At 54.1% G+C, this 13265-nt stretch overlaps 2 protein-coding genes across 2 annotated transcripts; one reads left to right on the top strand and one right to left on the bottom strand.

Annotated features, from left to right (window-relative positions):
• The first annotated feature begins 5439 nt into the window (after positions 1 to 5439).
• On the top strand, positions 5440 to 7140 carry CLDN4 (claudin 4). Its single transcript, XM_016146587.2, has one exon. The coding sequence runs from the start codon at positions 5681 to 5683 to the stop codon at positions 6308 to 6310; it is 630 nt and encodes a 209-aa protein (XP_016002073.1). The 5' UTR covers positions 5440 to 5680; the 3' UTR covers positions 6311 to 7140.
• A 923-nt stretch (positions 7141 to 8063) lies between these two features.
• On the bottom strand, positions 8064 to 12119 carry METTL27 (methyltransferase like 27). The gene is given in 6 exon segments (XM_016146586.2): positions 8064 to 8274; positions 8276 to 8405; positions 10489 to 10581; positions 10942 to 11077; positions 11288 to 11416; positions 11997 to 12119. Coding segments are annotated over 6 exon segments (750 nt in total). The 3' UTR covers positions 8064 to 8135.
• Positions 12120 to 13265: the final 1146 nt, after the last annotated feature.

Raw genomic sequence — 13265 nt, 5'->3', positions numbered from 1 at the left:
ACCATTTCCTCTTCAGAGTTCACGCAGAGCTGGCTTCTTGGGTGCCGAGAGTTGTCTGTTTAGATGGGGTGGGGTGTGCTTGAAGACAGGCACTGGCCAGATTCCCTGCTGAGTTTCATGCTCAGCTCTGGCCCAGTGTAGGTACTTAGTATATCTTTCGTGAAAGGATAAATGAAGGAACAATTGAAGAGTAATAAATGAGAGGGGTGGATAAGCCCCTAGAGTCAGACAAGGTTGGGTGTGAATTCTGGACTTGTCTTTATTCTGGTGCCTCTGGAATGTCATGTTAGCAATCAGAGTTTTAGTGTTTTCATCTGTAAAATGGGAATGTTAATACTCTGCATTGTTTTGTAGTAAGATAAAACAAATTGTCTTAATATTAAGGCACCTGGCCAAGGGTCTGGCCCATAGTAGGTGCTCAAAAAATATTTGCTAACCAGCTGACTGAGAGAGATTGGAAGGAGGCTTATCTAACTGGGAAGGGGTGGGGCTGGGCAGGATTGACTACTCCAACAGATTAGAGGGGCCTCAGGGATCCCCTGGCCTGTAGAGGCTCTCCTTCCGCTGCTTCTGGACAGTTGAAGACACACCAGACAAGAGGGCGGCCCTGAAGTGAGGTAAGGGGAGCAGGAGGGAGGGGCAGGGTGGGTGGGAAGGAGGTCTCATGTCTGGGGTTTGGGATGAACCTCTCTGAGAAGCAGGGAAGTAGCCTGGGAAGGACTGGACAGCTGAGTGGGATGGTAAGGAAGGCCAAGGTCACACATGAATATGGGACTTTTGAAATAATCAAGTAAGCCGGAATCGGATGTGCTAATTTATTGGAAAGTAATTAAAAAACTCAGCCCCATCCTCTCATGAAGCTTCCTCTCCTTCCCCCCATTCGATTCCATCCCTCTAAGCCCATTCACTGAGCCTCATCCCTTCACTCAGTCGCTCTCTAGGAACCCAACTGCCATCCTTCCATCCTGTCTCTAGACTTGCCCTCTGTGCCTGGACTATGGGACTCCAGCAGCGTGGCCTTGCTTTTCTTCCTTGGAGACTCCGCAGAGTCCCTCCCCCACTGCCACCTTCTCCCTCAGCCCACGTGGGGCCCTGCTTGGGGGCAGCACCTGCTCAGCCAGTCTGGCCAGCTGGGCAGCCAGGCCTTCTGTGCAATCAGGTCTGTCATTACCCTGTCCCCAGCCAAATGAGAGAATGGCCACTGGTGCGAGCTGTTGGGCTGAGGCCTGGGAGCTAACAGCTCAGCCTGGGGCCGGGCCCCCACTTCTGAGCCCAAAGCTTGTGGTTTTCTAGGGCTTGTGCTGGGGCCCTGTCAGGGCGGCCAGAAGAATCTCAGGGGGCCAAGTGGGCCAGGTTCTGAGGCTTTTACTTCATTTCGTCACTGAGCCTCCCAGTGCCTGGGCAGTAGGTATTGTCCTCCTCCTTAACCAGATGAGGAAAGTAATTGAGAGACTTTAATTCTATTGCCCAATATCACAGAACTGGTAGTGGCAGAGCTGGGACTAGACCCACTGAGGGCTGGGGTCATTTCAGATGAGAGCCACAAAGGGGCCACCACATCTTCCCATAGATTCTGAAAGTCCCAGTCCAGGGCTCAGCCCTCCCAGCTGGTGCTGGGTCCGCCCTGGAGAAATCCCCATGGCTGCCAGAGCCATGCAGGGTGTAGCTGGTCCACGCTGGCCCAGGTCTGGGACTGTCCGCTTGTTTCCTGTTACGATTCCAGGAGATCTTCCTTCTGGAACAATCTAGGAATATGGCTCTGAAGTGAAATGGAGACACAATCTTTATACTTACAGAAGATTATGATATCCCGTTGCAGATTAGTTTCTAAAATTCAAAAATTGTGTAATATAATGACGTCATCTCTGGTTAAAAATGAACAGGATCTTAGCTTGTCTGTGGGCCGAGAAGTTAGTGAACTGCAAAAATAGTTTTCAGCCAACATCCAGCTAGACTATTTTTTGAGCTGAGAGTGAGACTGTTTTTTTTTCCCTCATTTTTATAATGATATTTATTATATCCTTAAATATATTTATAATATTTTATTCTGATTTTGTAAGGATCAAAATGTTATATTTAGTGGGGAGGAGTAACTTTAAGTTGGCACCAGCTCCCCTGGGTTGAGTCTGAGAAGTCCTAGTTCCCTCCTGGTGTACCCAATATGAGCAGGACCAGAGCCAAGGGGGAGCTGCTTTGTGCCATGAACTCCTCACTCCTCATGGTACTGACTTTTTCAGCTCAAAGCATTTTCACATCCTAGCCTCATTTCGTATCTGTCTTAAAAAGGGGAGGGATGGTCACATCCTCATTTTACAGAGGGAAGTTGAGGCTGAGATGAAACCAGCCTCCCCATGGTCACAGGGCTAGTAGGATGCTTATGAGATAGGAAGGGCTGGGCGCGCTGGTCCGGTTGGGGAGAGGGCTGTTCTTCATAAAACCCAGCATATATAATATAATTTTATATACATCAGATTATACAGTGTATATTGGGATAAGAAAAAGAAGTAAATGCTAACCCTGCCCTCTCTGCTTCTCCCAAAAAAGAGATGAACGGCAGACACATTATAAAGTGTCGCAGTAAAAGGCTGTCTGAGCTGTTGGGAGGGCCAGGCTCAGGGAGCCAGAGAAGGTACAGGAAAAGTGCCTTGGCTTCACTGGTATTTTTCCTACAGCAGGTGGATGTGACTCAGCCAGTGGTTTCTGGGATAAATCCAGCATCAACAAATATCTCTCCAGCTCCACTCAAGTGCAGAGCTGCTCACAGATCCCCCAAGATCCCTCTCCTGCTCCTCCTCCACACCTGAGCTCCCTGAACACTTCCCCTGTCCCAGTCCTGCCCTTTGCCTGGGCCCCTCCTGCACCTGCCCTCCCCCATCTCTGCTGTACTTGGCTGGGCTGGGAAGGACAGCTTCTTAGTCATTTCTGTTGGGTCACTGATGGAAAGTTCTAGGGCCTGTGTACTCTTTCCCCCTCCCCCCACTTCTGCTTCTCCAAGCGCCATTTTGCTGTGTTCCAGGAGAACAAGGACAGGAAGTGGGCAGGGTTGGGGGTTGGGGGAAGAGTGGGGGTAGGGAGCCGGCCACCTAGCTAACTCACTTCTGTATTCAGAAAGCTTGCTGAAAGGCAGGGACATGGGTAAAGGGCACCTGGGTAAGGAGGCCCCAGTGATGGAGTGCCCACCCAGTCCTGGGCAAGCTCTCATCTTCCCTGGGCCTCAGATTACCCATTTGTGCAAAGGCAGTAAGAGTCCCTGCTCTGATACTGACAGGCTGTGATGAAGTCATTGAAGGAAAGCACTTACTGTCAGTCTCAAAGGGTAGTTATCTCTGCTATTCAGCCCACAGTCCTCCCTGAGTGCTGTTCCTCTTAGCCTTGTAAGGTAAATTCCAGGGAGGTGTGGTCCAGGCAGAAACCATCCCTGTTTGCATTGGTGTGTGTGCCTGCGGCAGGGCAAGGCGTGGAGGAGTAAGGGAGGCCACAGGAAACCTGGAGAATGCCTCCTGTGTTATTTGGGCCCCTTGAGCATTAATTGAGCACCTACTATGCGTCAACCCCTGCATGGAGTTCTGAGGTTGAATCAGACATTGTTTCTGTCTTCCAGGAGCCCCACCCTAGCAGAGGAGACAGATACGTTTACTGTCAGCCACAATAGAAGACCTCGACTTCTCCAGTATGCTAGAGTGTCCCAGCCAGCCCATGCTTCATTAGGCAGTCAACGCACCTGTCTCAAACACCTCTCACGTGCTAAGGGCTCACAGATGGCGTCAACCCAAATCACAAATGCTTGATGGTTCTCTTGCAGGAAGTTCACGTCTTGGTTGGAATCAGACACCCAGCCACCCCATGGTGCTAAGGGCAGTGCTGACAAAGGCTAGGGGCTCAGGAACTTTTTGGAGTCCTGGCCCCTGAGTACCCCTTCTCTCCATGGTAGCGGGGAAAGAGACGCTGAGTGGCTATATGGAGGGTAAGGAGTTCCCTTGATGCAGCTGGGATGAGCTCCAGCCACTTCCTCTCACCCCTAGAATGCCCCTTTCCTCTAGGTCCCCTTAGCTCCCTGCCCTGAACCAGGTCCTTCTAGATTCTGGAACCCCTGCCCTGCTTTCACTTCCACCCTGGTTCCAGTGGCACCTTTCTAAATGGTGTGTGGACACCTTTCAGCCTCGCGTCCAGTGCCCTTGCTCATCCCAGTGCCTCTGAGCACAGCCCCAGGCTTGGGTTCTGCGACGACGGGCACAGAAATTTCTGGCCCTGTCACTCCAGCCCCTCCCCGACTTCCACAGTCTCTCGTCAGACTGGATTCCTCTGGTTCCGAGAGAGCTGCATTTCCCCATCTTGAGGTACCTTTGCCCTCAATGTTCTCTCTCCTCGGATATCTTCCTTCTCCCAGTCCTGCTACCTTGCACAACTTCAGGAGGACCCATCATGGAGATTTCTGTCATCAGTGCTCTCTGCAGTATAACCCGAGAATGCAGTGTCTCTTCCCTGTCAAGCCCCCTATCCGGCACTCCTCCACCCCCCAGTCTGAGTTCTTTTGTCCCTTTGAAGTCTCATGGGACTTTGCGCCCATCCTGGCTTTATTGACTCCCTCTCTGTGTGTCTTCACAGAGTAAACACCTATTTGCTGGGCTGATGTCCTCAGGGACTGGCCCATGGCTTGCTCTTGTTGACCTCCCCCACCTAGTTCTGGCCAAGCAGGCTCAGTCCTGGTAGGAACAGGGCAGGAACGAGGCCCACCGGCTGAAACTCCCATGATGGAGGACAGGCTTCCTTTTTTGTTTGGCTAGAAGGGCATCACCTCCAAGGCCCTCTCCTCTGGCAGGGCTGGAAATTGGTGGTGGTGAGAGATGGGGAGGGCAGGTGAGGGACCCAGGACTCCCAGCTCCTTGCTCCTTGTTCCCCCAAACTGGACCTCATCAAGCTAATGCCAATACTGCTGGTAAGGCAAATGTATGGATGATGAGAATCTTAATAGTAGTGATTGGGCCAGTGATGAGGGTGATAAAAACGCAACAACAGTAATTAAGGTGGGGCTACTCTTTAACTTTCCCAGGACTTCATCCTGAGACTGTCTTTCTGAGAATCCCCACCCCTGTCCACCCACCCAAGCCTGGAATGAGGGAGCCTTAGGGTGTAGGGACCCTGGTTTTCAGGCCCTGAAGCTGGCCGGGCCTGGCCGTCCACCTGCCCTATGTACGTCCATGTGCCTTGGGCTGTGACTAAGTGTCTGTCTCCCGGCTGACCTCAGCATGGGCCTGGGGGCAGGGGGAGAGGGCAGTTTCCTTTGAGATTGTGACTCAGGGGCCCAGGGCTGGGGACTTAAAGTGTCTTTGTTGGCCTGGGCTCAGGAATCCAGAGAAACTAGTCAGAGGCAGGCCCCAGGGACTGAAACACCTCCCTCTGCTCCCGCCCCTCTGAAGAGACATATAACCGCCCCAAGCTCTCGTTTGAGAGCAAGTGGTAGCTGTCGTCAGGAAGGAAAAGGTCTAGTCACACTCACTGGGCTTGTGCTTCTGATCGTCGGGAGAGACAGTGGCTGTTCCAATTGGCTTTGCCTCCGGACTCACAGTGAAAGGCCTCCCTGTGGACACTGAGTGTCCATCCTCAGCACTCGGATTTCTATAGCCCCCAGGGTCGGATCTCCACAGACTTCCAGGTTCTAGACCCCAGCAGACGCTGAGCCATGGCCTCCATGGGGCTACAGGTGATGGGCATTGCTCTGGCGGTGCTGGGCTGGCTGGGAGCCATACTGAGCTGTGCGCTGCCCATGTGGCGGGTGACAGCCTTCATCGGCAGCAACATCGTCACATCCCAGACCATCTGGGAGGGCCTGTGGATGAATTGTGTGGTACAGAGCACTGGCCAGATGCAGTGCAAGGTGTATGACTCGATGCTGGCGCTGCCACAGGACCTGCAGGCGGCCCGTGCCCTCATTGTCGTCTCCATCATCTTGGCTGTGCTGGGTGTGCTGCTGTCTGTGGTGGGTGGCAAGTGCACCAACTGCGTGGAGGATGAGAGCGCCAAAGCCAAGACCATGATTGTGGCGGGCGTGGTGTTCCTGCTGGCTGGCTTGCTGGTGATGGTGCCCGTGTCCTGGACGGCCAACACCATAATCCGCGACTTCTACAACCCGCTGGTGGCCTCTGGCCAGAAGAGGGAGATGGGCGCCTCGCTCTATGTGGGCTGGGCAGCCGCGGGCCTGATGATGCTCGGTGGTGCCCTGCTCTGCTGCAACTGCCCACCCCGCACTGACAAGCCCTACTCGGCCAAGTACTCTGCTGCTCGCTCGGCCCCCGCCAGCAACTACGTGTAAGGTGCCGCCCTTCAACTGTCCCTGCCGGCTTTGTTTTTCCTGGGACTGAGCTCAGCTCAGCCTGTGACCACAGGATGGCCCTGCCACGGGCTGCTGGGGCTGGGCAAGCAGGAACTGAGCCAGGCAGTTGGCCGGCAGCCCTTAGCCCTTACTGGCCCTCTCGGACACCTTCCCAAGGCCTCCTCTACACCAGCAAGGAGGAACTGAAAGAGACTTCCGAGCCACCCTCCTCTGAATGGCTGGGGGATACAGGCCTGTGGCAGTGGAGTGGGAAGCTGGCTCTTGCTGGCCAGGACAGCTCAGCCCTCACTCTGCTTGGGCTCTGCCTCCGAGTGGATGCCCAGCCCATACTCGTGTTGGTCACTGTTCCCTTCTTTGATCTTCCCCACCCCCTTTGCCTGGATCCTGCGGAAACCTGTGGCCATGGGAAAGGCTGGGGCTGCTCTCATCCACCTGCCTGTGGAGCACAGAGTTGACACAGAGTTGACAGACAGGTTTAGAAGGGAGGGTGAAGTTGCTACAAACTGGTTTGGGTAGTTGTGGGGGAGGCGCCATAGAGGTGGCCTTGGCTACTTGTACCCCTTCCCAGTGCTCTGAGACAGAGGCCTCAGCAGAAGTACCCTGGGCCCCTCAGGGCCGCTTCTGAATCTGCTGTCCCTTTGAAGGTCATTGGTCAGCCTGAGGCAAGCAGGGGGGATGGTCTTTCTCTGGCCTTCATCCCTGGGGCTTTTTCCTGCGAACTCTGCTGTTTCTGTTTTGTAATTTAAGATCTATTTGTCACAGTAATTACTGTTTTATTTTCTACAATAAATGGGACTTGTGCACAGGAAGACTGTATGTTTCTGATTTCCACTTTGGAGGTGGGCAGGGCAGGGCTAGAGACCTGGGCAGCGCGTCGGTGAGGGGCAGGACCACTGTGTTGTGGCAGGAACAGGAACACTTTAAAAACTGGTTTCAGGAAATTATGAAAAAATTAGAACTGACCTACCCTTTGGAAACACCTTGTTCAAGCCTTTCATTTGTTAGAGGCTGAAGCCTGTACACAGGAAACAGTGTGTGCCCAGAACCCTGGTGAAGTGTTGGGGATTCCAGGAGGGAGGACAGATGAGAACACCCAGCCCCGGGGAGGGGGCCACACCTGCCGCTTCCTTCCCCCTCTTTGTCCCAGCTTTGTCTGGGCGGCCAGGTTGGTTTGCTCACCTTTCAGGTCCCACCTCCTGTCCTTTGCTTAGGCTATGCCTGCCCTTGGCTTGGAATGCCCTTTTTCCATTCTCCACCCCTCTGAATCCTGTTTATCCTGAAGGCCCAGCTCCGAACCTCCTCCTCCATGAAGACTTCTTCCCATGGCCCCATCTGGAGGAATTATCGCCACCTCTGTCCATGGGCAGCCTCCAACCTACACCCTGAGCTCTGTGTTTCGATCCTTTTAGAGATGAGAACACCGCGTCCTGGACATGTCGGTATTTGGCCATGGCCCAGATTTGGAAATGTGAGTCTTCTGATAGGTAAGTTAGAGGTGAGAGGGCCACTACCTTGAGAGAAGGCATAAGGTCACATCTGTAGCTCTATTATGCCTAGCTCAGGGACAACTCAGAGTGCCCCGGGGCCCTCTCTGTCCTGTTTCTTCTTATTTCTGCCCTCCACAGGGACAATGTCATTCTTTCCTTGGGTGAGAGAACTGCAGAGCCAAAGTCCTGTCACCCCTTCTGGGACTCATTTAATAGGCGGAGCTCTCCTGAGGGGCAGGGTTGGCACATTTTACAGATGAAGTGTAGAAGGCCTTAGGACAGGCCCGGCTGAGGCCACATGGAGGGTCGGAGGCCAGTCAGGGGCTGAACAATGGGCCCCACTCCCTCAACCTGGGCCGCCTCCTACTTTCAGTACAGGTAGATGATGCTGGAGATGAAGCCATCACTGTCAGAAGTACCAGGTACCGCCTCGAGCTTGGAGGTAGCCAGTTCCCACCGGTCCGCCGGCCAAGCCACCAGGTGTTCCCACTCCCTGGACTGCTCCAACCTGTCTGGGGCGGCCTCCAGTGCCTCCTTGTATTGAAGGTTGGATAGATTGGTCCTGGTGGTAAGACATACCAGCCTACCTGGGGAGGGTAAGGAGAGAGAAAGTAGAGTGGGGGAGGGGTGGGAGCCCGAGTTTCAGGTTCCAGGCCCACCCCTGCCTGGGAAGGTAGCCTTCTTCCCTTCAGGCTCATGTCCAAAGTTCTCCCAGCTTTGTTCTCAGGCCTGCCTTTTCCTGTCTTTAAGCCTTTTGTGCTCACTGCTCCTGCCCCCAGGAATACCTTCTGCTTTCCCAGCTTGAGGGCCTGCTGTGTACTGTTTATGGCTCAAGTATTCTTTATGCTAGGAATTCTTATTTCCCTGGGCAGAGGGGGCTCCCTCCTCACTGCTCGCCCAGCCCCTCTGCTGGAGAATGTGGCTGTGTCTGGATGTGCAGGAAAAACCTGGGCTTTGACTTTGAACAAGGTCTCAGCTTTCCAACTTGCACAGTGGGGTCAATTATTTATCTTGTCTCACAGGAAGGCCAGCACAGTCAGTAACGTGCTGGCTTGAATGAATGAATGATCTCGTCTCTTCAAGTCTTCTCCAGGCACCAATAGTATGCACAGAACAGGTTCAGATACACTTAGGAGAGACAGCTCTCTGGAAGGCTTCTTGGAGAAAAGGGTGAGGAGAAGCAGGGCCCTGCTGGTGGAGAAGCTTTGTGAAAGACTCTGGTAAGCACAGGCTGGGCTAGGAGACCTGGTCCTTACTGGTTCAGGGGATTGGAATTTCCTGTCCTGAGCCTAATCACTACCGTCTGATCCCTGCAATGTCTCTGCATCTGTCAACCTCCATCGAACAACCAAAGTGACTCCATCTTAGGTATAAGACTCCATCCTAAGCACAGGCCGGTTCCCGGAAAAGCCGCAGATAGCGAGACGATCACCCCACCCTAGACTCAGCCAATCAGAGCAACTGTGGAAAGTAACTCTCCAAATTCCCCACCTTGTTCCTTGGCGCCATCACCCAGCCAATCCTGCTAAGTGACAAGCTCGTTGTACCAATCCTGTAACGCCAAGACATCGCTCCCCATGCTTACTATTCTTCCCTTCAAATACCCCTGAAGCCCCATGTTTGGGACCGCCTCCTACTCACTGCTGCGTCGGTGTGTGGACTGTGGTCCGGACTCCAGTCTGAAATAAACTCCCTCTTGCTCTTGCATTGGTGTCGGCTTCTTGGTGGTTCGTGGAGATATGAGTTGGGGCATAACAGCATGATTCGAAAGTCTGCCTGTCCAGACCTGCCCAGGCTCAGCCACAGCCCCTGCTGGGCCCAGTGGGGGTGAGGGGTAAAGGGAGAAGACATGATCTTACTGGGATAGGGGCAACTTCGGGGCTTCCTGATTTTATCCTCTAGCTAGGTCAGTGCCTCATGATCCTCAGGCTCCACCACTCTCCTTTCTGCCTGTGACTTCACTTAGGCTGTGACCCTGTGTGCACTGCCCTCACTGCCCATCCCAGCCCCGGGAAATGACTCTCTTATCTGAAATATTGGAGCACTGAGCACTCACAGCCCTCGTGGACCCACCTTGGGCCAGTCTTTTTCATCTGGTCCCTTCCTGGGTTGTGGTGGGCTTGTGATTGAGAGCCCAGCAAGCAGAGCGTGTACTTTCTCCCCAGAGCAGAGGCAGGGACATGCAAGGCTCACAGTAGGAGTTCAATAATCAATCCCATTTCACAGATGAGAAAATCAAGACCAGGAAAAAGAAAGAGACTCACCTATAGCCATCCATAAATTTGTGAGGAAGCTAGAGGATAGGGCAACTGAACTGAGCCCCTACTATGTGCTAAGACTAAGAGACATTAGAGAACTTAGAGACATTATTTCACCCAATTCTCACTGCAATCCTATTCAGAAGGGACTATGTCATTCTGCTTACGGGTGTGGAACAGAGGCCAGAGAGAGTGGAGTTGCTTCAGGTTGCTTAACAGATAACAGGCAAGTGGGCCACCTGTCTGCCCTTCCTGTTTGCCTGGGTCAGCAGCTGGTGGCTGGGATGCTAGGGTAGGCTATGTGACCCTGGGCAGGACCCTGCCCCTTGCTTGTACTCAGGGGTTCTGAGGCTTGTGTCTGTAGGTTTGGAGAAGGGAAGGTGTGTGTGGGGTTGGACGGGCTGCTTCTCACCTGACTTGGTAACTGGAAGGGGCTCAGGTATCACACTTCAGGGCACCTGGTCATCACTGAGAGCACCCACCATTAGCACCTCATCGAAGGTCCCTGTGTGGGGTATGTGGATGTGATGTGGTAGTTTGTCTCCAGTGTGGCCTCAGACCACCATGGAGGACAGTGCCCATGGTGGGCCCTGAGGAGGGTCAAGGCTAGCCACTAGTGTCTGCAGCACCCGGATCCCGTGGGGGATGTGGCAGGTGTGACCTTGTCCACGACTGAGGTCAGATCATGGGATAGAGGGCTCACAGAGGTATTGGGATGCTCGGAAGGGAATGGAGGCTCAGTGTAGGAGGGAACTTATGGAGGGATTAGCAAGGGAGATGGAGACTTGGCAAGACAAAGGGGCTCCGTCCAGGTGCACTTGGATAGAGGGTGGGCCTTAGGGTGTCGAGGTGGGAGGGGAAGTGCCTTTGGGGCTGGGTAGAGGCTCCTGGCCCAGAGTGCAGAGGCTGAGGTGCTGGTAGAGGCCACGGCCCTGGGCCTGTTCCAGCATCCCTGGGCTCCCATCCACCCCATGCAGCTGGAGGAAGCCCCGAGCCTGCAGCTGGGGTGGAGGATGCAGTCACAGTTCACACCTGCCACCTCCCAGCTGGGTTCCTGCACCTCAGGGAGGGCAGTGAGACCTGCAGTGGATATACCCCAAGTATTTGGAACTAGTGAGTCTGAGGGGAGAGGCAGATTTCTAGGGCCAGGAGTGGCAGGAAATTTGAGCAAGGGGACTGAAGAGAGGGCAGGGGATCTGGACAGGCCTCACCTCCGCAGCCACCAGGCCAGTGCCACGGGCCGCGTCCAGGATCAGGGCGGTTTGGGGTGGGCCTGAAAGGGCTTGTGCAAGGCAGTCTACTGCAAGGCGAGGGGCACGGTACTGCAGGACAGCCACATCCTAGGGACAGAGTGCTAAGCCAACCGCTACCCAGTGTCCCAGCGTTTGGGGGATCTCCATTGTGGGTGGCTTAGGAGTCAGTCAGGCCAAGCTATGTGTGTATGCGTGGGAGTTGGCAGTCTGGGACCTGCTGAGACTATAGTGAAAGGAGACCCAGATATGGGGTGCTGTCCTCTGCCAAGGGGCCAAGGACTGGAGAGTCAGCCGACAGCCAGCTGCTAGGATATGCTCTGCTGGCCAAGGCAGGGCTCTCTGCTTAGTCCATAGTAACCCCTCAATGGCACCTCCTCCAGACAGCCCTTCTGTGTGGAATGCAGTCCCAGAGTGGGGGAGGTCTTGGCGCCTGATCTCTAGGGGCTTCCACTGTGGAGAGATGAGGCTGGTCAGAGGGCAGGGCCGCTGTGGGTAGGCAGAAGAGGAGCTAGTCTCAGAGGAGTCAGGACTGCAAGGTTGTGCCCAGGCTTCACTTCATTCTCCGAAGCTGCCCTAGGATACAAGGCTATCTATTTCCATGGCACAGATAAGAAAATTGAGGCTGGGCAGGCAAGGAAGGCAGAGGCGGGCACTCCAGCAGGTTTACCTTGTCACAGTCTGGAGCCCAGCACTCATAGAAGTGCTGCTTGTGGGCAAGCTCGGTGATGCCATGTGAGGCTCCGACCCTCGCCCGCACCTCAGACAGGCTCCCGCCCTCCTCCTGAGCCATCATCCAGCGGTAACAGGCCTCCTTGTCCTGAAACTCGTTTTAATCTCCATTCCATGCCTCCCCCCTACCTGCCATGCCCAGCACAGGCTGTCAGGATGCGGCCTCTCTAGGCCACCCGCGGAATCCCATTTCACCGGCAGAGATACTTGGCACAAAAAGGGAGAGACTGGACACCTGGGGTTCAGGCGTGGGGAAGGGGTGTTCCTGCGGCGGGGGCGAGGGTGGGGGAGTCCCGACTTCCTCATCCCCAGCTGCGGTGATCGGGATTCCCGATAGGAAAGATCTCTACTGCGGTGGGGAGGAGGCGAGGGAAGGGTGGGGGTGGTGGTGTCAGAACTCACCGCCAATGTGAGCCAGGGGGTGGGGGATGGGGAGGGGTGTGGGGTCGGGGGTGGGCGCTGGAACTCGGAGCGGGGCCTGTACGGAGATGGCACCGCCTCCACCACTCTCGTTGATTGGCTTTCTCTTAAAAAAAATAAAAAAGACACCCAATCGAAGGAAAGCCTTGGCAGTCTACCCCTCCACCGCCAGCCGCTGAACCTCAAAATCCTTGGCCCTCCTCTTCCTGGGCTCTTTGGAGCTGTTTTCATATAGCATCCAAGTGTATAAAAGTCCCTGTTCCCTCCCGGCCACCGACGTCCTTTATGCTACCTAAAAGGGCTTTTGGGAGCTTCTGCATTATTATGGGCAAGAGAGGGAGATAGGCTCAGCCTTCATTTTTAGAACGCTCACCAAAGTCTAGGAGGCAGCGCTGTCCAGTAGAACTTTCCGAGGTAATAAAAATGTTTTCTAATGTGTGCACTTCAGTATGGTAGCCACTAGCCACGTGTGGTTGTTGAGCGTTCGAAATGTGGCTAATGCTACTAAGGAACTGAACTTCAGATTTGATTTTGTTTTAATAACTTAAATAGCCATCTATGTCTAGTGGCTTCCGATTTGGACGGCTCTGGGAGCCTTGCTACTCAAGTATGGTCCACAGACTTGCAGCATCTGGTCAAAAAGCTTAGTTTGGATTGCTCCAGGGGAATCTCTTAGGGGAGCTTTTAGAAATACAAATTAGTGATCCCCACCCTAGACTTACTGAATCAGTCAGATTTCCGGGAGTGGGGGTGGGGGGCAGAAATCTGCATTTTAACAAACTCTCCC

Source organism: Rousettus aegyptiacus, unplaced genomic scaffold (genome assembly GCF_014176215.1).
Source record: "Rousettus aegyptiacus isolate mRouAeg1 unplaced genomic scaffold, mRouAeg1.p scaffold_m13_p_8, whole genome shotgun sequence".
NCBI classification, from domain to species: Eukaryota; Metazoa; Chordata; class Mammalia; order Chiroptera; family Pteropodidae; genus Rousettus; species Rousettus aegyptiacus.
Note: the sequence above shows the minus strand (reverse complement) of the source record. Positions and strands in the feature narration are given on the sequence as shown.